This window comes from Procambarus clarkii, chromosome 10 (assembly GCF_040958095.1).
Source record: "Procambarus clarkii isolate CNS0578487 chromosome 10, FALCON_Pclarkii_2.0, whole genome shotgun sequence".
In the NCBI taxonomy this organism is placed as follows: domain Eukaryota; kingdom Metazoa; phylum Arthropoda; class Malacostraca; order Decapoda; family Cambaridae; genus Procambarus; species Procambarus clarkii.
In genome coordinates, this window is record NC_091159.1 from 53,707,912 (window position 1) to 53,732,297 (window position 24,386).

The window sequence follows — 24,386 nt, forward strand, 5'->3', positions numbered from 1 at the left end:
AAGAATTGAAACGGGAATTTCCTTAGGTACTTTCGTATTAAGATCCTTCTGAAGATGTATTATTAAATACGAAACTACTTAAGGAAATTCCTGTTTCAATTCTTCCTCCGTGATCTGACACTCTCATATATATATGTGTATATATATATATATATATATATATATATATATATATATATATATATATATATATATATATATATATATATATATATATATGACAATGTCAGACCACGAAGGAAAAATGAAACAGGAAATTTCCTTAAGTACTTTCGTATATTAAATACATCTTCAGAAGGTGAAGACCTTCTGAAGATGTATTTAATATACGAAAGTACTTAAGGAAATTTCCTGTTTCATTTTTCCTTCGTGGTCTGACATTGTCACATTCTTAATCACGTGTTTATTTTCGTGATATACATATATATATATATATATATATATATATATATATATATATATATATATATATATATATATATATATATATATATATATATATATATATATATATATATATATATATGTATATCACGAAAATAAACACGTGATTAAGAATGTGACAATGTCAGACCACGAAGGAAAAATGAAACAGGAAATTTCCTTAAGTACTTTCGTATATTAAATACATCTTCAGAAGGTCTTCACCTTCTGAAGATGTATTTAATATACGAAAGTACTTAAGGAAATTTCCTGTTTCATTTTTCCTTCGTGGTCTGACATTGTCATATATATATATATATATATATATATATATATATATATATATATATATATATATATAAACTGTATTGGAGGGGATCTAAACATTCCCTCTAATGCGTTATGCGTGGTTTCCTCCGAGGCTATGGGTCCCCCTTCTTCCAGCTAGAGGTGGTACTCCCTTCCTATTTATATATATATATATATATATATATATATATATATATATATATATATATATATCTATATGTCTATATATATATGTCTATATATATATATATATATATATATATATATATATATATATATAGACATGGTTCACGAGAACCATGTCTAATTTTTATCCCGTTCGTTTGCTTTAAGACACAAATGGTTCGTGTAAACGTAATATTTCATAATGTAAACAATGAGAGATCTTAATAACTGTGATCGTGTACATCTAGGCTAGAAACAGTTTTTCCCGTGATACAGCCCATTTCCTGATAATAGTCGAATTGGGCCTGAGGGCCATTTTGGTGCCCTACAGTGAAAAACACCTCCCCGTGCCAGACTCGCGTACCCAAGCTAGAAAACTCATTCCTAGACATCAGTAACAAAATTTGGATTAAATAACATTTGTATACACTGTGGCCCCTAGACAGGTTCTTTTCTCACCTGGGTGTCGTCTGCGGCCAGCTTCTTGGTCTTCATCTGGAAGACGAGCTTGGTCGTACCGGCCAAGAGATTCCAGCGACTCCAGGCGAAGTGGACGGTGGGGGCGACGAGGGCCATGCAGCGGTAAAGGTGCTGCTCCGTGGGCCGGTGCTTCGTCGGCAGGCCGTCTATGTAGCAGTAGGAGTCGCGGTCGGGGAACAGGTTGATGCCGTAGAATTGTAGAGTCTGTGGCAGGAGCACACATATAGAGGAGGAACACGTTGACCCCCCTCCATTGTGTAAGTCTAGAGGAAGTATGACATAATGAGAATTGTTGTTGTTTTAGATTTAGCTACTCAGAACGAAATGTCCAGGTAGCACGGGATATGGTGAGCCCGTACATAATGAGAGGTAATACGATCAATATATATCGTCACATGGCAAAACATGACTTTCGCAGTGGGGTTATAGATGCACCAAAGTCATGATCAAGTTTGTTCACTTCCTTCCAGTTGGTAAGGAATTATAATATAGTGTTGTCAGTGACATTTAGATACACGTATCCAAGTTTCCATCTCATTTAATCGCTTGCAATGAGCCACATGCATGTTGCAACACAGATGACAACACCTGCAGAGTCAGCCTCAGAGATAATAGACATCTACAGTGGGTATAGCGTATATAGCGCCCCTAACACAAGGTTTTGTTCACGTCAGTTAGGCGCCACGTTGAAACCGGTCATACAGGCCCAGGAGAGTGTAAAATAATATTATTATAGGCCTCTCCAAGACGAGGACAATAGACCCTATAGCCAACTTCCTTTTCCAGCGCCTCAGCGTGGCGATACAGAGGAGAAACGCACACTGTTTTCCCTCGCACACACTAAGATTTGATAGAACCCAGTAGGCTCCAGAATCTGTACATCAGTTGATTGACATTTGAGAGGCGGGACCAAAGAGCCAAACCTCAACCCCCCGCAAGTACAACTAGGTGAGTACTGCATATCATGGTTCCTGCCCGCCATCTGAGGAGCTGGAGGAACTCGACAGCCTGTGACAACTATCCTTGTACCGTGTATGTAACAAATGCTGTAACACATTTTGTGTAATAAAATTTTAGATAAAATAAAATAATTACAAATATATAGTGTCAGTAGTAGAAGACAATATGTGTCAGCGCACGCGGGAGCCGGACAAGGCTCCCCCGGGTGCTGCATATCCTCTTCTTCGAGGCTGAGGGTCCATACAAACACAGTCAGGAGTCCTCAGAGATGCACTAAATAACTCTACAATATATATATCACACAATTTATAACTTAGTATTGCCTCAAGCAAAAAATAACATTACACATACATAACGATTTTGTACATAAGCTTGGTGAACTGGGAATTATTTGATTTTAAATTTTGTAAGTTTGAACAAATCCACAAGGGCCGCGACGAGGATTCGAACCTGCGTCCGGGAGCATCCCAGACACTGCCTTAATCGACTGAGCTACGACAGGGTAAAAGGGTTTAAAAAAGTTTCAACCCTTTTACTCTGTCGTAGCTCAGTCGATTAAGGCAGTGTCTGGGATGCTCCCGGACGCAGGTTCGAATCCTCGTCACGGCCCTTGTGGATTTGTTCATTTGATGCATCACGTTAGTGTGATCTCTGCGTGTGTTTTGTAAGTTTGTTAAGTGCGCTTTGAATTGAGCACATGATTGAAGCACTTCGAGAAAAGCTCTAAATGTAATCAGCTGAGCTGACAGTTGATGGATAGAATCACTTACGGCAAGAAGGGAAGGGAATTATCAGGTGAAATCGTCAAGCCATTACGACTATATAGCACTTGGAAGGAGTCAGGATAGGGATTTGGGATGGGACGGAGGGAAAGGAATGATGCCCAACCACTCGGACGGTCGGGGATTGAATGCCGACCTGCATGACGCCAGACCGTCGCTCTACCGTCCATCCCAAGTGGTTGGAAAAATTATATGGTAGCGTTGATATGTTTATAAGATGGTGGAGAGTGAGAGCTCACCTTGATGAGAGCGTTGGGCTTCATAGGCTTCCCGTAGAGGTGAGAGAGGGCCGTGCGCGCCCCGTCCTGCAGGTTGGCCAGGCACACCTGGCCCCCCTCCTACACGGACACACAAGGTTAATGTACACACACACACACACATATATATATATGGTTAGTGTACACATACGTGATTTATATATACACACATGGTTAATGTTCACACGAGACACACAAGACAGAGATTAAAAGAGAGAGAGAGAGAGACAGACAGACAGACAAACAACAATTACCATGATGGTAAACTGAGCAACGACCACAGCAGCTATGAGAGTGAGAGTGACAGCTCTCCCACCTTCCGGCTTCAACTCCCAGCTCTGGAACGGCAGGTTGGCGAACCGGTTCATAGCCAGCCCCATCACGCCTAGACGCGTCGTCCGAACCTGCAACACAACGGTTACAACGGTCACACTAACGGTCCCGAAGCAAGCTCTCTTCATTTGTCTGTTTATATTTCCTGTTGTCGGGAACAAGAAGCCTGTATTTTTGACCTACCGAGGACCCCTCCCTCCCCCAGGCCAACTACTGACCTTCCTCCAGGATGCAACCTGCAACAGTTGAATAACTCCCGGGAACCTAATTTCCGGCTAAGTCAACAGATGTATCAGGTGAAAGGAAATGTGCCCAGTCGTTTCTGTCTTGGCCGGAGGATTGAACCCATGTCCTTCGGTTGTGAATGGAGGACGCAGACAACTGTGCTACAGAGTGTTCTCATCCTTCAACTTGGGATAAAGGCATTACTGACACACGAAATTTAAGATCAATACATTGACATATAATCTAAAAAATAAACAATGAATATGTGTATTATTTCCATACTGAATTTGTTTGATATGGATTATTAATTAGTTATTTTATTTGATATTTTGTGACTAAATTATGTTGTGATTCGTAGCTTAGGAAGATTGTCTATGCACAGATAATAAAGCATCAATGATTACCCAAGTTTGTTATGTAGGCAAGACGGGGTCTTACAGAGTAAAGACCGGGACAGGCTTTCATCGGGATGAAGGTGGGGGGGGGGGGGTTATGATGTTTGGGGGCTTGAGAAGGTGTCCGTGATTCACAGTGGATAGACCCGGGTTCGATTCTTAAAAAAGACAGACAACAGTTGGGCAGAATGGATTTCACCTGATGCCTCTGTAAGACCTGGCAGTAAATAAGTACCTGAGAGTTAGACAGCTATAGTGGGCTCCATCCTGGAGATATTTGAGAGAGGGAAATATATGGCTGATTTGATACGGAAAAATAGGTCGGAAATCAGTACATTAGATAATTGACGTTAATAAAAGCGAGGACTAAGAGCTTGATCCTGCAAGCACAAATAATAACTACCTTCCTACTCTCTTTCTCTTTCACACACACACTCGTGTACAACTAGGTGAGCACACTGAATACACACACACAATACAAAACACAAGAGTACATATATCCCCTGAGCAATATATGCTCGAGTGACGGTAAATGAATTAACGTATAAACATTATCATCGTTCATTCAAAACTTACAGCCCCGCTCCTGTGCCAGGTAAGTCCACTACGGGCTCACCATAGCCCATACACTTGCCGCTCCTGTGCCAGGTAAATCCACTACGGGCTTACCATAGCCCGTACTACTTGTCGCTCCTATGCCAGGTAAGTCCACTACAGGCTCAACACAGCCCTTGCTACTCGCCGCTCCTGTGCCAGGTAAGTACACTACGGGCTAACCATAGCCCACACTACTTACCGCTCCTGTGCCAGGTAAGTACACTACGGGCTCAACACAGCCCTTGCTACTCGCCGCTCCTGTGCCAGGTAAGTCCACTACGGGCTCAACACAGCCCTTGCTACTCGCCGCTCCTGTGCTAGGTAAGTACACTACGGGCTCGACACAGCCCTTGCTACTCGCCGCTCCTGTGCTAGGTAAGTACACTACGGGCTCGACACAGCCCTTGCTACTCGCCGCTCCTGTGCCAGGTAAGTACACTACGGGCTGGACAAAGCCCTTGCTGCTCGCCGCTCCTGTGCTAGGTAAGTATACTACGGGTTCGACACAGCCCTTGCTACTCGCCGCTCCTGTGCCAGGTAAGTACACTACGGGCTGGACACACCCCTTGCTACTCGCCGCTCCTGTGCTAGGTAAGTACACTACGGGCTGGACACACCCCTTGCTACTCGTCACTCCTATGCCAGGTAAGTACTCTACGGGCTGGACACAGCCTTTGCTACTCGCCGCTCCTATGCCAGGTAAGTACACTACGGGCTCAACACAGCCCTTGCTACTCGCCGCTCCTGTGCTAGGTAAGTACACTACGGGTTGGACACAGCCCTTGCTACTCGCCGCTCCTGTGCCAGGTAAGTCCACTACGGGCTGGACACAGCCCTTGCTACTCGCCGCTCCTGTGCCAGATAAGTCTACTACGGGCTCACCATAGTCCTTGCTACTTGCCGCTCCTATGCCAAGTAAGTACACTACAGGCTTACCATAGCCCTTGCCGCTCCTGTGTTAGGTAAGTCGACTACGGACTCGCCATAACCCGTACTACTTACCGCTCCTGTGCCAAATAAGTCCACTACGGGCTGACCATAGCCCGTGCTACTTGCAACTTTTTGTTCCCAGTAGCTGAATCTAAAACAACAACATTCTTCAACGTTAAATAAGCATCATTTGTCCAGAGAGAAGACTGAGTACGGGTAAGGCTGTGCCCGGGTGTAGCTGAGCACGGGTGAGGCTGAGCCCGGGGTGAGATTGAGCACAAGTTAGGCTGAGCCCGGGTGTGGCTGAGGCTGAGCACGGGTGAGACTGAGCAGGGGTGAGGCTGAGCAGGGGTGAGGCTGAGCGCGGGTGAGACTGAGCACAAGTGAGGCTGAACGCGAGTGAGTCTGAACACGGGTGAGACTGAGCAGGGGTGGGGCTGAACACGGGTGAGACTGAGCACGGGTGAGGCTGAGCCCAGGTGAGGCTGAGGGAGCTGTTATAACCTGTCATACCATACGATAATCAGCTGTCATAACATACAATAACTAGCTGTCATACCATTCGATAACCAGCTGTCATAACATACGATAACAAGCTGTCATACCATAAGATAACCAACTGTCATACCATACGATAGCCAGCTGTTATACCATACGATAACCAGCTGTCATACCATACGATAACCAGCTGTCATAACATACGATAACTAGCTGTCATACCATACGATAACCAGCAGTCATAACATACGATAACCAGCTGTCATAACACACGATAACTAGCTGTCATACCTGCATGACACACTGGTCCTCGTTGTACTTGACGTCGTGGAAGTACTCATTAGACCAGCACTTCTTGGCGTCGTCCCACAGAACCATCTGCGGGGGCTCGAACCAGAACGCAGAGTCCGGTAACCTGCCAACCATGCCATACTTGTAACATTTAACACAACGCATAATATAATGTCCAAAAAAGTGTTTTTTTTCCTACTGAGTTTAATGTCAGATACAATAATATTTGATCCAAATTTATCGATCTCGTAATTTTCGTATTAACTAATATTTTTTATTCTGTATCAAGGTTTTGTTTAGTAGACAAGGTTAGGGGTTATGTTATGCCTTGGACAGGATAGGGGTTATGTTATGCCTTGGACAGGATAGGGGTTATGTTATGCCTTGGACAGGTTAGGGGTTATGTTATGCCTTGGACAGGTTAGGGGTTATGTTATGCCTTGGACAAGTTAGGGGTTATGTTATGCCTTGGACAGGGTAGGGGTTATGTTATGCTTTGATCAGGTTAGGGGTTATGTTAAACCATTGAAAGGTTAGGGGTTAATTTATGCCTTGGACAAGTTAGGGGTTATGTTAGGCTTAGGTTAGGTCTGGTATTTTGGTTCCGTTGGCAATTATTAACAATTAGAGCAGAGGACGGTGAGACATTTAGAGAGCTGCGCTTCGAAGACAAGTGAGTGATACGCTTATCATTCTGTCCATTACCTCTCTCCTCCCATCAGTCAGAATATCAACCCATCTATCTATCTATATATCATTCTAACCATCCATTTGTCAAGCTATCCATTTATCCACCAATCTATTTCTCAGTTCATCTGTTAATTTAAACCACTCGCATATCAGTCAATCCGCAAAATAATCCATCATTTCACCCACCCATCTATTAATGTATCCACCCATTTATTCATATAATCCTTTACACCTATCGATTACTCACTCACTATCCAAATATTAATTCACTTGATAATTGTATCCACTCCCGTATCATTTCATGCAAGTATCCACTCTACACTCCATGCATCCACGTGGTCAACCGGTTCCCCTCACCAACCTGGTCTTTGTGACCCCCTTATTGTGAACCTGTCCTCCCCCCACCCTCCACATGTACACCAGCCCCACGTGAACCACCCCCCCCCCCTCCCTTTCCCCTGGAACACCTACACCCACCATATAGCCCCGCCCCATTAACACACACGTACTTAATGGTTATAAGGAGGAGCTTCTGTAGTTCCTTCTCCAGCTGCCTCATCTCCTGCTCGACTGCCTCCGGGTCCCGCCTGCGCTGGCCCGCGCCCTCAGGGGCCGCCGGCGGGTTGTACTGGGCCACCCAGTGCACCTGGGCCACGGAGCACACCTCCTCCACTGACCGCCACCGCGTCAGGGCCCCCAGGGAAGAGATCGAGGTAGGATATGATACAAGAAACAGAAGGGTTGGGAAATAATTAAGCCAGAACTCGAATTAATATGCTGACCTTGGACGGTAACCAGCTGGGTACTGACCCCTGGACAGCAACCAGCTGGGTACTGACCCCTGGACAATAACCAGGTGGGTACTGACCCCTGGACAATAACCAGGTGGGTACTGACCTTGTGTGATGGTACAGTCAGCGATGACCCTGGGCTGAGGTGGTACCTCCAGCAGGTCGATGGTGTACACGCCGCCCTGGATGCGGTACCGCCGAAGGTTCAGTTCCCCTGGCGCCGTCTCCGTCAGGTGGGGTGGCTTCTGTCTCTTCACCACCACAGGCGGCGCCCCTGCAACACACCTGCCATCTTGTATAATGCGATACAGCGCAATACATTAGCTTAAGGGGGCATCATGCAATTGTTCATACATCTGGACTGTTTCCTGCAGCCAGTTATTGTATATTGAAGTGTTGTAAGTTATCATATTGTAGTAAGTTACTGTCTCGTAAGCTATTATGACAATATAGTTTTTATAGTCTAGGTATATACAAATAAATTAAAGTTGAGTATTGTAGTGATTCTGTAACAACAGCGTAAATTTTAATAGCTAATAACGAATGGAAATAATGAATTTATGACAAAGTTTATCAAAATAGTTAATATGTCAGTCATACATCATAGAAAACGGAGTTCTTACCCATTTTCTCTTTGCCGTCTCCCTCAGGCTTGCTGGACCCAGCGGTCTGTGGGGGTGACATGAGGTTACAGGTGTTGTGTGGGGTGACACGGGATTACAGGTGTTGTGTGGGGAGACACGGGGGTACAGATGTTGTGTGGGGTGACACGGGGTACAGATGTTGTGTGGGGTGACAGGAGGGTACAGGTGTTGTGTGGGGTGACAGGAGGGTACAGGTGTTGTGTGGAGTGACACGAGGGTACATGTGTTGTGTGGAGTGACACGAGGGTACATGTGTTGTGTGGGGTGACAGGAGGGTACAGGTGTTGTGTGGGGTGACAGGAGGGTACAGGTGTTGTGTGGAGTGACACGAGGGTACATGTGTTGTGTGGGGTGACAGGAGGGTACATGTGTTGTGTGGGGTGACACGAGGGTACATGTGTTGTGTGGGGTGACACGGAGTGCTGTCACAAGTATTCAAGTGTTATTTTAAATTTAGTAATTTTTAGCAACGATAAATAATGTCTACTGATATTGTTACTAACATATATAATTACTGTCATAATTGTATGCATATACATTGTAAATTGTATATATACATGTATTTATACATATATTTTGATTAATGTTTCTTAAGTAATTTGCAAATATAAGTAATATTTATGAAACATTTAAATAAAGAAATACTGTTTAACTAATATGACAAAAGTAATAATATAAACGTTAGATCCACCCGTGTCCATATATAGGTCGATGGTGTAGGCCTATGAAACATAATATGTAAAATACATCCGAACTGGGCGCAAAGGTTCTACAATATGGCGGCCAAGTGTATTCAGCAACCCATCCTGCAAAAATCATACCATTTATACCAAGTATTTGATTGAATGTGCAAAAATGGACTGCTGCAGTGAACAAAGTATTAAGTTACGTCATGCAGTATTAAGTTTGCGGAGAGCATGGAAAGAAAAACTAAATTCTCCTAGTCTTCGTATAGCACACATATGTATTAAATTTTACCTAAGCTAACGTAGATTAGCGCAAGGAACCCTTAATTAAGCCCTGGACGGATTAGGCTACGCTTATTAGTTATTCTTCAATTTTTTAAGTATGCTATTTGGGGGTAATCCAGTGCAAAACTTGAATAGAGATACCACTTGACGGCCCGAAACGTCGTCGCTTCTCCATCTTCTGATGTGGGATTTTTGGTCATCAAAACTTGATTTTTTGGGGGGTCCAGCAGTACATTTTTGTTTACGTTAGCCCAAATGGTTACTAAAGTACACACAGTTTTGAAGGGAGAGCTGGTATTGACAACTCTCCTCACACAGCGTATACTGAACTGCGGCTCAATTTAGCGTACAAAAAAATTATTATCATTTAAAATTTAACGCAAATTAAATTAAATTGATCATGATCTCACCTCTTTGGGCGGAGGTTGTTCCTCTGGAGTAGCTTCCTCCTCCTCTCCTCCATCCTCTGATAAAATAATTAATAATAAAAAATAGTTTAGTGTCAAAACAAATAATAATAATATGTTTTATCTGACAAATAAACTATTTTCTCTATTTGTCGTAATTACGACAAATGCCAAAGTAAATTGCGTAAGATGAAAGTATTACTTGACAAAACCACTCTACTGCACATAGCAACACATTCGCTACAACAAACAACATACCATGTTTCAAACACATGCAGCACACCCACATGCCATTCAGCAACACCCGCCACACCTCCAATATACCCACCAAGCAGTCAACACACCCACCCAGCAGAGTAATATCCTTCTCCTGCACCAGCGGGGGGTTGAACGTTCGCGCGAACTTGGAATAGTGGTCATACTCTGTCCTCATGACCCGGACCACGCAGTCCGCCTCCACTAGGTCCGCTGGTAGTGTGAAGGTGAACCCCAACTCCTTCACCTAAAGAAGAGGTGAATGTCAACTTCTTCACCCGAGGGAGAGGTGAACCTCAGCTCCTTCACCTGAGGGAGAGGTTAACCCCAGGTCCTTCAGCTGAAGGAAAGGTAAACCTCAGCCCCTTTACTTCATTTTGCATTCATTTTCCCTATGACTCAAGACAGAAAGGTGGATCAAGTTTACACCTTAAATTTAGGTGTAAAATTAACTATGAATTAAGATTAAATTGGTTGAACTGCTTCCCAAAATCATTTTTGTTGACCCACTTAACGTTCGGCTGGTACGTACCTCGTGGGAGTTGTTCTTGGGGGACCTGGTCGTGTTACTCCAGAGAGCCAGAGACACCAGCGGAGAGGAGGTGAAGAACGAGTACACCTTCCACGACAGAATCAACAGTCATTAACCATATATTATCTGATTTATTACTCTGAATATTTGTGAAAACAAGAATTTTGTGTAAAGTGTTTATGCCTCAATGATATGCCAATGTAATTGATGCCGACAAATATGGCTATTGAGATTCCTATCATTCGTATTTACTTTTACTATTCTGTTAAGTTAGAGATCAATCTACGTTTATTTATTAGTTTGGTAGTTTTAGTTGTTGACTAGTAAAACTATCGAAAAACAAGAAGCAAGTTACGGAATGAACGTGTACGTTAGGATTACCAGTCATGAAAATGAGACGTTAGATTAGGTTAGGTTTGGATAGGTTAGGTTAGGTTTGGCAATTATAAGAGAAGTAAGATATCTGGGTAGGCTAGGCTAGGTTAAGTTAGGTTACGTTAAGTTAAATTAGGTTATGTTAAGTTAAATTAGGTTAGGTTACTTTTGGTAGGTTAGACAAGGTAAAGTTTGATTAAATAAGACTACTTTAATTAATTTACGATTTAAATTAGATTTTGTAAGGTTAGGTATTGCTAGGTTAGGCTAGCTAATTAAGCAGGTTAGGTTATAGTAGTTAATTAAGCAAATTAGAGGAGCACCATTGTCTCATGGTCGAGGTGAGGTCGCAGGTCCAGCAGCTGGTGGTACGTAGCCTCGTTCAGTTTCTCCTTCTGCGCCTCCTGCAGTTCCAGCCAGATCTGTAACGACACCCGGTAGAGTCACTGGGCACAGAGCTCAAGGACCCCAGAACACAGGGAATGTGACTGTACCGCTGGAGAGTACAGTCTTCACGAGCAATTAATTTTGTTAGTAATTAGCACCATATAAAATCATGTTATATATAAAATATAAAATCATGTTACATAATACGAATAAAATATGTCTTGTAAGTTCAGAGACTTGGTCAAGCGTATATATACACGGACAGAGTGTACTTTAGTTCAGGAATAAAGTATACTGATTGGTTGATCAGTAAGCTTTATGGTAGCCTATTGTAAGCTCTTGGGGATCATTAACCAGATTTTATCTGGTCTTGCAAGCTACCAGGTTCACTCCCCAGAGTACTCCTGGTCTTGCAAGCTACCAGGTTCACTCCCCAGAGTACTCCTGGTCTTGCAAGCTACCAGGTTCACTCCCCAGAGTACTCCTGGTGTTGCAAGCTACCAGGTTCACTCCCCAGAGTACTCCTGGTGTTGCAAGCTACCAGGTTCACTCCCCAGAGTACTCCTGGTCTTGCAAGCTCCCAGGTTCACTCCCCAGAGTACTCCTGGTGTTGCAAGCTACCAGGTTCACTCCCCAGAGCTCTCCTGGTGTTGCAAGCTCCCAGGTTCACTCCCCAGAGTACTCCTGGTGTTGCAAGCTAACTCCTAGGTTCACTCCCCAGAGTTCTCCTGGTGTTGCAAGCTCCCAGGTTCACTCCCCAGAGTTCTCCTGGTGTTGCAAGCTCCCAGGTTCACTCCCCAGAGCTCTCCTGGTGTTGCAAGCTAGCTCCTAGGTTCACTCCCCAGAGCTCTCCTGGTGTTGCAATCTCCCAGGTTCACTCCCCAGAGTTCTCCTGGTGTTGCAAGCTCCCAGGTTCACTCCCCAGAGTACTCCTGGTGTTGCAAGCTCCCGCACACAATCAGAGTTGGATCTAACTCACCTAACCTAATCTAACCTCTCCTAACCTAACCTATCCAAACCAAACATCTCCTAACCTACCCAATCCTACCTAACCTAATTAACCAAACCTAATCTAACCTATTCGAACCTAACCTCTTCTAACCTAACATATTCAAACCTAACCTATTCTAACCTAACCTCTCTTAAGCTGCTATCTTACCTGACCTGCCCTATCCTACCTAACCTATCCTGCTTAACCTAATCTGTCCTACTTAACCTAACCTCACCTCCCGAAAATATAATATAAAAGTTAGTTTTATACACGGTGGCCACGAGGTGTTTGGGCGACGCTATGACGTCATAATTCTAATACCGGCACAGCTATTGTCTACGGCTGGACCACGTAGGACTGACCTCCCTCCAATCCCGAAGTTGCTTCTCCGTGGCCTCCTTCGTCTCCTCCATCACACCCTCGAGCTCAGAAATCACCTGGCCAATGTAAACAACAATCACCATCACGTACAATTGATACCATTGTTATGTATTATTTAAGTATCAGCGGAAGCCGTAAATGCTTAGACATTACAAGTATGAACTCAGTTAGCATGGGGTTACTAGGCAGGTATGAACACAGAGAACATGGGTTACTAGGCAAGTACTCACGTGGATGACCTGGTCGGTCTTGGCGAGCGCCCCCTGGAGGGTACCGGTGTCCAGGTCTGCCCTCCAAAGGCTCAGATAGCGGTTCATCTCCGGGACGCTGGTCGGGTCCGGTAGGCCATCACACCGCATCATCCGCTCCCACTGGTGAGGTGCACCCCTATGTTAACTCCTGTAGCGCCAGGGCTGCTCCTGTGTCACTCTTAGCGTGATGTGAAAGCTGATACATTGTATTGTGTCATTCTTAGTGTGATATGAAAGCCTATATTTTGTTGGATGCCACCCTCTTGACAGACGAGTGTGGCATGTTATCATGTGCGCCTAAAACTCAGTAATATCCTTCTGCCTCCCTGGAGCTCCTTCAGGCACCCATTAACCAAACCTGTAGATCTTTACTCGATCGTGGCGGCTTCGTCTGTATTCATTAAACTTCTTAAGAGCTTTAAGACTTCGCTATTCTACGTTATTATAGTTATAGACATCCTCGTATCTCTTCGGAACTCCTAAACTGTTTTATAAATGCAAATTCAACCATCATGATTAAGGAAAGATGTACAGGTTTCGTAATTATCCACGTAAATGCTTGATGAATACTGTCTTGTAAAGGTAAGTCGTAAGACCTCGAACATTGCTAATAAAAGGCTCTCGAGAAGGGAAGGGAACAATCAAGAGAAACCGCCAAGCCATTACGACTACATAGCACTGGGTAAGGGTTCTGGAAAGGATTTGGGATGGGACAGGGGGTGGGGGGGGGGGGGGAATGTTGCCCAACCACTTGGACGGATGGAAATTGAACGCCAACCTGCATGAAGCGAGACCGTCGCTCTACCGTCCTGCCCAAGTGGTTCCAAGGTCAGCAACAACATATGAGAATACAATGTTGACGATCTTGGGAGAGTTGTGTTGGCCGAGGCCCATTAAGACTATAATGTGCTAATGGAGGAAGAGAGCACAGCACCACCAAGATGCAGGATACAGGCACCAATTAATGTTATTGAATCGTGCGCAGACAAGAGGTCTGTAGACTTGCAGTACTGTAGAAAATGTGATGGTTTGTTCTTGGTCAAGTATGGCAGCCCTGAGGGTAGTAGTAAGGCAGAAATAGTGTGTGTGTTTACTGTTTGTGTCTGCGAGTAAGCGGGGAGTAGCGTGATGGTTGTTCTCCAGCTCCTGGCCCCCTTACCTCTTCCTGGTCCTTGAGCCGGTCCCGTGTTAAGTCCATAGTGAGGTCGAGCTGGGTGGTGACGGAGATGGTGGCCAGGAGCTGGAGCCCACGCTGCCGCTGCTGCTCCCGCATGGCCGCCGCCTGTCTCGCCGCCTCCTCCGCCTCTCTTGCCTTCCTCGCCGCCTCCTCCTCCTCCTCCCGGAGTCTGAGGAAGATATAAGCACAGCCTCAACACCGCAGTTGACATGAAAGGTTGACACTCATTTTTGTTTATTCATCCAAATTCACTCCACTCACTCACTTCCCTCTCATTCTCTCACTTCCTTCCCTCATTACTGACTTCCCATTCTCATTTACTCAATTCTCTCGGTCATTCACTCCTGTCATTCATTCCCTCACTTCTCGTTCTCATTCTCTTAATTCTCACTTATTTCTTTCATTCATTCATCCCTTCCCGCTCTCCTAAATAACAGGAAGTAAACATTCGTTATGATACCTAACAGCTTTGTTTCGGTGACTGCTATTACATCTGGGTTTTCCTCTTGTGCCCTTTCCCTAAGTTCACTTGCCTTATTTGTAATCCCATCTATGTTTGAGGACATTACTTTGAAATGTGCTTCTGCACAAAAACATCCTTGTATTTCCACACATGCAGAATATTGTTCTTCCTGGATAGGATTGCCTCTAAGCAGCATCAGTTGGAAAATGTTGATGAATGACCAGATACTCAACTCATAAACAACATATGAAGATATCATGTAGGAACTCAAACCACATTCGGACCAGCTACCAAGTAAGGACGAATGGACACAGCCTAGCGGATGGTCAAATTGTATACAATACAGTACGACAAAGCTCGTTTTCTAATTGCTAAAACCGTATATATCGTTTGTTTAGGATGTATTCGCTTAGGTTAGGGCTCGTTTGGGATAAGTAGAGTTGATTAGGGGTTAGGTTTGGGTTAGTTAGGGTTAGGTTAGGTTAGGGTTAGTAAGGGTTAGGTTAGGTTTGGGTTAGGTTGGTTTTAAAATCCGTTGGCGAACTGTCTTGTGTAAATTGTTACGTGTTCCAGCGGAAGAACGAAAAACAGCTGAAGGAGAGTACACGTGAGGGAGCAGTTTCAGAAACTTGAGGTGGCAGAAGCTATAAGTTCTGATAGACTCTTCTATAGTTACTTAAGAAAGCTGCTACAGTAGTAAATAAACCTCTCACAAGATTCATCAACCATTTACGTAACTAAATATGGCGGTTTGTTTACAATTAAGTGCTTCGGGGGCTCATAAACTGATTATTAAATGTAAACACAGCCTCCATGATTGAGGGAAGATGGACCTTCTCACACACCTGCTGGCCTTCTCACCCCCTCCACACACCTGTACCTCCTCACCCCTCACACACCTGTACCTCCTCACCCCCTCACACACCTGTACCTCCTCTCGCCTCCACACACCTGGCCTCCTCAGCTTCCCGCTGCCTCCTCTCCTGTTCCAGTTGTCTGAGCTTGTCTCTCTCCTCCTTGCTCAGCTTCCTAGCAGCGCCCTGAGCCTAGCATGAGGTAGCCAAGAAAAGCAGTGAAGATAATTAGTCAAATATTTCACGTATAACAATATAATTTAACACGAAAAATCGGTATTAATACCTGATGTTCTCTATCCCATTGTGTTGTTATTATTATTATTATTATTATTATTATTATTATTATTATTATTATTATTATTATTATTATTTTTATTATTATTATTATTATTATTATTATTGTTGTTGTTGCCTGCTAAATTATGCTGGTCCAACACACACTTGTTGGATGGTGTTGCTCAACACCTGCTGGGTGGTGTTGCTCAACACCTGCTGGGTGGTGTTGCTCAACACCTGCTGGGTAGTGTTACTTGGGTAATAGGATTTCTGCCCCGCCCGGGATTCGATCCCGGAATTCTTAATTCTGAGTCGAGAAGGAACCTTTGTGTACTCCCGGGACCGTGAATAATGTTTTTCCATAAGTTCAGTCACAATTTGATTAATTAAATTATTTTACCAATTTCATATAACAATATTTTCGTTCATAAACATTCTTTGAACCACCAGTTATCACTGGTAAACCATGTACAGGTTGATGTGTATAGACCTGCGTGGTGGCAGTTTACCTTGGGCGGCATCTCTTAGCTCCTGGTCCCGGCTTAACACGAGTGTTGCTTGGGAAACTCCTGCTCACTTGAGATCTGAAAAATAAATGTTTAGAAAGATAAAGATGTCCATAGGAACAATTAAGTGGAATGTACAATAGAGACAGAATTTACCTGAGTTTACCCGAGGGCCACTAACACTCTAATGGCCTCGACGACAAGCCAGCGGCTTGTCATAGACAGACTAGGGAGAGCCCCGTGCTGAGCCTAGCCGGTAAGACAGCCTAGGCAGTTACAGCGCTAAGGGAAGATAATTATCAGGAGAAAGCGCTAAGCCAGTATGACTATATAGCCCCTGGGAAGGATACGAGGACAGAGGGAATGTGCAGTGCTTAACCACTTCAACTGTCGGGGATCGAACGCCGACCTGCATGGAGCAAGGTCGTCTCTATACCGACCAGTCCAAGTGGTAAATGTAAACTCTCAATAACAGCATATATATATATATATATATATATATATATATATATATATATATATATATATATATATATATATATATATATATATATATATATATATATATATTGTGACGATAATCTCCTTCAAGAGATTGAGCCTGCTCTTCCCTCCACAATTACGTCATTGAAATTATATAAAACTACTATGGAAGAAATGTCCAACAACGACAACAACACCAGCTCCGGTTTGCCAGAGCGCAAAACGTTGCAGCCAGAGACACCTGTTCAGACTCAAACCGCCAAACTACCTGTTGATCGCTACCGGCTCCGCTGATTGGTCGCCGGCCGGGCTGCAACTGCACTTCGCCCCCCCATACTACTTGATGTCTGGGGTCGCCACGACCTCAGACCTCAGAATGTTCAGTGCTTTCGTGGTTACCACTCCTCCCGGCTAGACGTTAGCGTGTACTGAGAGAGGTGGTAGCTTAAAGCCAATATTCCAGCACCTTCCCTTTATTTTGTGTTGCACTTCTTGTTATTTTATCTTAACGTAACTTTTCATTGTGTCATTTAATTATTCTTATTATTTTGATTGATTTTATTATTCAAATTTGTTTGTCCATTTTTTTTCATGTTTTGATTTATTTAACGTAATTAAAATTTCATTGTTAAAATTTACTTGTGTTTTGTGTGTCTTCTCCTTACCTTACCACAGACGAAGTTCCAGTTTTTCTATTTTTTTTTATAACTATGTGACGAGGCCATACCCCTAGCCTTAAACAGCCGAACACCAACGCGTTACCGTCACAATATATATATATATATATATATATATATATATATATATATATATATATATATATATAATTTTTAGGGGTACCACCACTGGTTTAATTAAAGGGACCCACATCCTCGAAGAAGAAAATAAATAGTGTTCAGAGAAGACCTTGTGGATTCTCACTGAATACTTTAATCTTTTCCTCTCCTACCACCCCTATTATTTTTTTTTATTTGATTTTATTGCAGTGCTACAGTTTACAGAAAACACACACTTATATAACAATATACCAATCAGTGTTCGAAGACCTCGTCCAGCTCCTCGGGGGTCGGGTGCGTACCCAAGATACAGCACGCATTTCCCCTCTGAACAGCAACACTGAGGCGCTGAAACATAAAACTGGCCGCTCTTGGGTCTCTAGTCTTCCCAATGAGTTCCTCGCCCAGCTCCTTCAGGAACTTAAGTGCACATTTACCCCAGGCGCCCAGAGTCTCAGAGCCTATTGGCACGAACCTGTAACAACGTTCTAAGTCCCTGTACTTGTTAGTTTTCTGGGTCTCCCTGAAGGTGGCCGCCCCGCCTCCCTAAGCTGCGCTGTAAGGTAGATAGGTATCAGCCAATGTGGATGCACACGTGTAGTCCCACACGACCTGTTTACCTTCCCTCCACGGCTGCAGGGTGACTCCATCTGGGCGTTTTTGGCTGTTGTCAGGTCTGCACAACTGAGGTTCCCTTTGTGCTGGGCACCCAGCTGAAGCCAAACTTCTCTTGATGATGTCATTGACTGCTTCATGTCTGGCAATCTTTCCCTGTGTCTTACGACAGATGAGACCATGGCTGCCGTATTGGTCTGCCCGTGCATGGCCGCAAATACACCGGTGCTCGCGGTGTATATATATATATATATATATATATATATATAATGGTGGTAGATACAGTTCATGAACCAGTTCCTCTGCGGCTTTCGATATAATTCCATCAACACGGGCTTAAGATTTCTTTAATTTGTGAATGTTCTGCTTGACTGTTCCGCACGTTATGGGAATATTCCTTAAGTCATTGTCGTCCCTCTGCTTCAAACATTTGTGTGGGTGTTGGGATGTTGTCTTGTCCTTCTTGTCTGAGCTTTTGTGTCACGTATTCATACATAGTCTTAGCTACCTTTTTATCGTCAATTATAACTTGGTTGGTCTCACCCTTTTGTGGGTTCTTGTAGAGTCTTTTGTCTTGGCGTTACTTGTATATAAGCATAAAATACCTTGGGGTTTTTCTTACCATAGAATGAGTATGGGGTCCACTACCATACAAAGGATTGGTATGGGGTCCACTGCCATCCACAGGTGGGCAGTAGTGGACCCCATACTCATCTTGTGGGAGGTAATTAATGGACCCCATACTCATCCTGTGGGAGGTAATGGCCCTCCATACTCATCCTGTACTACACACGATTTGGAAAAGTTTTTCTCTCATTTATTTAATCTGATTTGATTTTCTAAGTTGCTTAAATTAATGCACTTGTGTATGACATAATCTATGGGAGTCTTGGTGGACTGATGCGTCTTCCAGAGGTTGAGCTTAGATGCTAGTCTTCCTTGTTTCCTCCTCTATCATCCATCTAGTTCTCTTTCCTTCGTTCTCGACTCACAATCGGGGATTCCGGGTTCGATTCCCGGGCGGCACAGAAATGGTTGGGCCCGTTTCCTATCCCCCTCATGCCCCTGTCCACCTAGGAGAAAATAAGTACACAGGAGTTAGTCAGTTTGTTGTGGGGTTGCATCCTGGTGAGGGTCAGCAGTTTGACCTTGGGGAAGGACCTCCATATAAACCTAATTTGTACTGTATATAGAAACTGGCTGCCTGTCCCCCCGACACAATGAATCATTAAATTATGAATTATTATCATTATAATTATTCCTGTAGAATCAAGGGTATATATAATTTTCTGTCACGTTTCTGCCCGAAACGCTGCGCGTACTAGTGGCTCTACAAGATTGTAAATACTATGCTATGTAGTCTCACAAACGCAATGTACTTTCTTGTATATAAATAAATAAATAAATAAATAAATAAATAAATAAACGTGCACATGTACCCCAATGTGGCGTGTCAGGTCAACTGCCACTTCAAAAGGTCGCTTTTGTAGACAACTTCTTCAAGATGTATCACAAACAAGGAGCAACGGTCTCAAGCACAACAAACCACAGTGTGGGACACTGAAAGGCAAGAGCTACGAGGAGAGGTTAGAAGCATTAAATATGCCAAAACTAGAAGACAGAAGAAAAAGAGGTGATATGATCACTACGTACAAAATAGTAACAGGAATTGATAAAATCGACAGGGAAGATTTCCTGAGACCTGGAACTTCAAGAACAAGGTCATAGATTTAAACTAGCTAAACACAGATGCCGAAGAAATATAAGAAAATTCACCTTCGCAAATAGAGTGGTAGACGGTTGGAACAAGTTAAGTGAGAAGGTGGTGGAGGCCAAGACCGTCAGTAGTTTCAAAGCGTTATATGACAAAGAGTGCTGGGAAGACGGGACACCACGAGCGTAGCTCTCATCCTGTAACTACACTTAGGTAATTACACTTAGGTAATTACACAGCTGGAGATACTTTTTCACCCACTGGGTTTATAAACCCATGGAACCGCCTACCCGCCGCAGCCGTAAATATCCAAATACTGTTGAATTTTAAAACCCAACTCGATAAAATCGTCAGGACAAAGGGGTGGACCTGTAACAAGTCGCCGACTTCCTGTCCTCGTCGAAGACACTTGTGAGATAGTAGGCCTCGGGTAAATAAATTCACCAACTACCTGATGTAGTGACGGCGTCCTCGTCGCTATGGCAACGGGTGAAGGTGCGGTAGTGCGAGGAGCGGCCGCCAGGTGGTAGCACCGGCAGCGTCACCGTCTCCATAGCAACGGGTGAAGGCGCGGTAGTGCGAGGAGCGGCCGCCAGGTGACAGTATAAGCGGTGTACCCGATCAGCTGTTCACCAAACAATAACAAGAAAAAGAAAGTGGAAAGTCTATGACGTGAGTATTCCCACGTAACCTGATGAGGAAAGATGACAGGTGAAGGTTAGTGGCGAGTCAGTTTGCCTCCGGCCGCTACAGTTGAAACACACCTGTCAGTTAATGTGTGGTACATCATCGCTTCTCTCTTAAACAAAAACTCAACCTGTCCAAAATTAACGAAAACCAACATAGAAATTGTTTTATGTATATACATGTAGTATACTCTGCGCGAGGTGTGTGACATCACTATATTGCTGCTATATCTGCTAGATTAAGGACCTGCCCGAAACGCTGCGCGTACTAGTGGCTTTACAAGAATGTAAATACTGTACTATCCAATGTATTCTCACAAACCCAATGTACCTTCTTGTATATATATAAATAAATAAATAAATAAATAAATAAATATTATGGGCCCAATATCACAGTGGTCTAACTCCTCAACTCACAACATTTCCTCTGCTCGATTTACAAATTAGATGTGGGATCGCTGAATTGTTTCAAGCGTAGGTTAGACATATATATGAATAAGTGTAAGTGGCTAGAAATAGGAGCTGCCTTGTATGGGTTAACAGGTCTTATACAGTTACCATTATACTGACCTTATGTCCAGTATGGATTTTTTCAATCATATGCTACTGCCACCTGAGGTTAATTACACTGTGTGTACATCACAGGCTCGTGTACAGTCGTGTCAGGTGACACATTACATCGAGACTTCGGGGAAATTTTTACCTGTTCTTGCAGGGTCAACCCTAAGGTTGTACACAACAGGAATATAGTACAGCATTACATTTTATATGAGCTATGATCACTACAGGTTTCATAATGATACATTTTACCGCTTGTCAGACATCTTTTATCATGTTATGTCGTTTATCTTTGTCAATACAGTAAATAGCTCTGAAGCTCAAATAAGCTTCTTAAAATAAAGAATATCCCGTGAATAATAAAATAAATCATATTTAATTTTAGTATGAAAAAAAAACATATACAGTAGTGCCTACTCCCGTGGACAGAATGGTTCACATAAATGCCAGGAACTCATCGTATATACTGCAGTGAGTTACTGTAACTGAGAAATGTGGCGTTAAATAGTATGAGAAACGCTGTTCTGAGCAGATTGTTCTGCTAATGTACACACGCCAGTGGATAATTAACCAGAGCTCTACCTTGAGATGGTAAGGGAAAAGGGTGAGAGAAAATTTTGCAAGATGTTTTATGACTGAACTGCTGTCATTCATTATGGCTTGGATATAGTCTCTAGTGATTCTGTAATACTGTACCTTATTGCCCCTGGAGGAACAGTCTGAGTTCTCTCTTGTGCCATGTAGTATATCATCTTCATGAATATGCATGGTCCTTTTCAATGGATGTAGCGGATCTTACTGTAGAGAACAGCACAATAAACTGCTCAGAAAGGTGCTCTTTAACATTACTGTACTTTACTCAATACTTTATTTTTTACATTTCAGCTGAGAATTGGTTCAGTCAAGAATTTTAGCTCATGTCGCTTCGGCCCCAGGTTATACAACTATATAAAAATGTGAGTTATAAGTCAATGTTACTTTTTATCAAGACATTACTGCATTGTGCTTGCTCCAATCGACAGGGAAGTCATGATTTAGTTTATTTATGAAATTTTATTTTACATTTCTTAATTGTTTCAATGCATTGTACAATACTGTACAGTATTGTACAATATGCCTTGTACTTGGTTTAATGCATAATAGATTTCTGGGAGGGCTCTTAAGGTGGGTCCTTGGTGCTTGCTACATGGAAAGCTCCACCCAGTTTAATCCACACCAGGCCCTTGCTAGTCAGTGTGAGCCTACTGGGAACCAAAGTAGGCTTACACTAACTAGGTTCCATTAGCTTATAACCCCGTGGGTGAAAAAGCATCTTCTGTTCTCAGTGCAACATCTGAGCATCTCCTGTTCACAGTGGCTTGAGCTTGAAACCGTTACTCCTTGTTTGTGTTACATCTGACCTTTTGAAGATTGTCCAGATCAATATTCTCCAAATTGTTTGCTATTTAAAGTCTCAATGAAATCTGCCCTGTCATGCCTGGTTTGCAGTGTTATTAGCACAGTAGCCCTCAATCATTCCTGATACGTGAGTTGACTTGGTTCTGGAATGATTTTTGTTGCCCATGTTGCACTTTCTCCAGAGCAGCCATGTCCTTCTAAAGATGAGGTCTCCATGCTTGGATACAGTACTCCAAATTGGGGTGCAGCAGAGATTTATACAACTGAATCACTACTGTCATTTCCTTAAAGTCAAAGGTACGCTTGATTATTCCAAGGGTTTGGTTAGCTTTTTTGACTGCAGCTCCTACCTGTTGTGCAACTTTCAGTGAGTGGTGGATTTTGACTCAAAGGTCAATCTGCTGTAATGTAATGTTATTACTGTACATTGAATTTGTCAATAATAAAGAGCACTTGCCAGCCTTCTGACCATTTGTGGAATTCATGTAGATTTCTTGCCCAAAATGTTTTGTGTAATAGTGGCTTCATTAGTATAACTCCTGTCCCAACAATTGTATATTACTCTTATATCCTTTGTGCACACATTCTTTTGAATAAAGATTATTATTATAGATCTCTTTGCAAGGCTTCGGTATCATTATCATTTCCCACTTTACTAAATCTTTGTGTCATCTGCAAATTTGATGATGTGGTTTGTACTATTCTCATCTATGTCATTGATGTATATGACAAAAAAAGTTGGACCCCTGTGGTACCCCACTTACCACATTTCTCCAATCAGAGATTCATTCCCAATTAGCACAACTTTGTTTTCTTTGTTTTAACCATTGTTTTATCCCTTCTAGTATTCTACCATTTATTCCATGTGTCTGTAATTTCCTTGCCAGTCTTTTATGTGGTACCTAATCAAAGAATGTAGTTGCTAATGTAGTATTCATTAGCAAAATCCATGAATATTACATCCACTGTAATTCCTTTCTCTTAGTAGCTGGTTACCATTTCCAAAAATGTGAGCAGGTTTGTAAGGTAGGATCTATTTTTAACAAACCCATGTTGTGTCAATTTTAAAAGATTGTTCATTGAAAGATGGTGAATGATCCCCTCCATTAGGATTCTCTCTGTGAGCTTGCAGATGTGTGATGTCAAGCTGATCGGATGGTAGTTTCTGCCTTTGAGTTGAGTTTGAGCCTTTTCTGCCTTTTATAAAATAAGGGTGACATTTGCATATTTCCAATCTAGGGGGGACTAGCCCTTGGTCCAGAGATTTTGTAAAAAGTAATTTCAGTGGTAGGCATAGTTCTGCCAGTTCCTTTATGACTTCGGATTAGATTCCATCCACACCTGGGGCTTTTGAGTCTTTTAGTTTGCTCAATTTAATTTAGTTCAATTTAGTTTAGTTGGACTGGGGTTGGTGGGTTTTCCTTATCTCTTCTCTCCTCTTCGACTGCTGCTCCAGGTTCTAGCCAGACTTGAGATGTTCTTCAGCAGGGTTCTCCTATTGGCTTCCTTTTGGCTGGCCCAGCTACGGTTTCCAGCTCTTTGGACCTGTTTTCTGAA

At 43.0% G+C, this 24,386-nt stretch overlaps 1 protein-coding gene across 2 annotated transcripts in view; it reads right to left on the minus strand.

Moving 5' to 3' along the window:
• Positions 1 to 14,658, minus strand: part of LOC123773346 (dynein axonemal intermediate chain 7 homolog) — a 17,191-nt gene extending 2,533 nt beyond the window's left edge. The window contains exons 1-14 of one of the 2 annotated variants that reach the window (XM_069322166.1): positions 14,480 to 14,658; positions 13,300 to 13,440; positions 13,051 to 13,125; positions 11,634 to 11,732; positions 10,936 to 11,022; positions 10,497 to 10,650; positions 10,152 to 10,207; positions 8,750 to 8,795; positions 8,233 to 8,400; positions 7,845 to 8,007; positions 6,646 to 6,769; positions 3,631 to 3,780; positions 3,359 to 3,457; positions 1,357 to 1,581 (exon numbers count right to left, since the gene is read on the minus strand). In XM_069322166.1, the coding sequence (XP_069178267.1) occupies positions 1,357 to 1,581; positions 3,359 to 3,457; positions 3,631 to 3,780; positions 6,646 to 6,769; positions 7,845 to 8,007; positions 8,233 to 8,400; positions 8,750 to 8,795; positions 10,152 to 10,207; positions 10,497 to 10,650; positions 10,936 to 11,022; positions 11,634 to 11,732; positions 13,051 to 13,125; positions 13,300 to 13,440; positions 14,480 to 14,593 (1,701 nt within the window). In that variant the 5' untranslated portion in view covers positions 14,594 to 14,658. The remainder of the gene's footprint in view (positions 1 to 1,356; positions 1,582 to 3,358; positions 3,458 to 3,630; positions 3,781 to 6,645; positions 6,770 to 7,844; positions 8,008 to 8,232; positions 8,401 to 8,749; positions 8,796 to 10,151; positions 10,208 to 10,496; positions 10,651 to 10,935; positions 11,023 to 11,633; positions 11,733 to 13,050; positions 13,126 to 13,299; positions 13,441 to 14,479) is intronic. The other variant, XM_069322167.1, reaches the window with a different exon arrangement.
• Between the last annotated feature and the right edge of the window lie 9,728 nt (positions 14,659 to 24,386).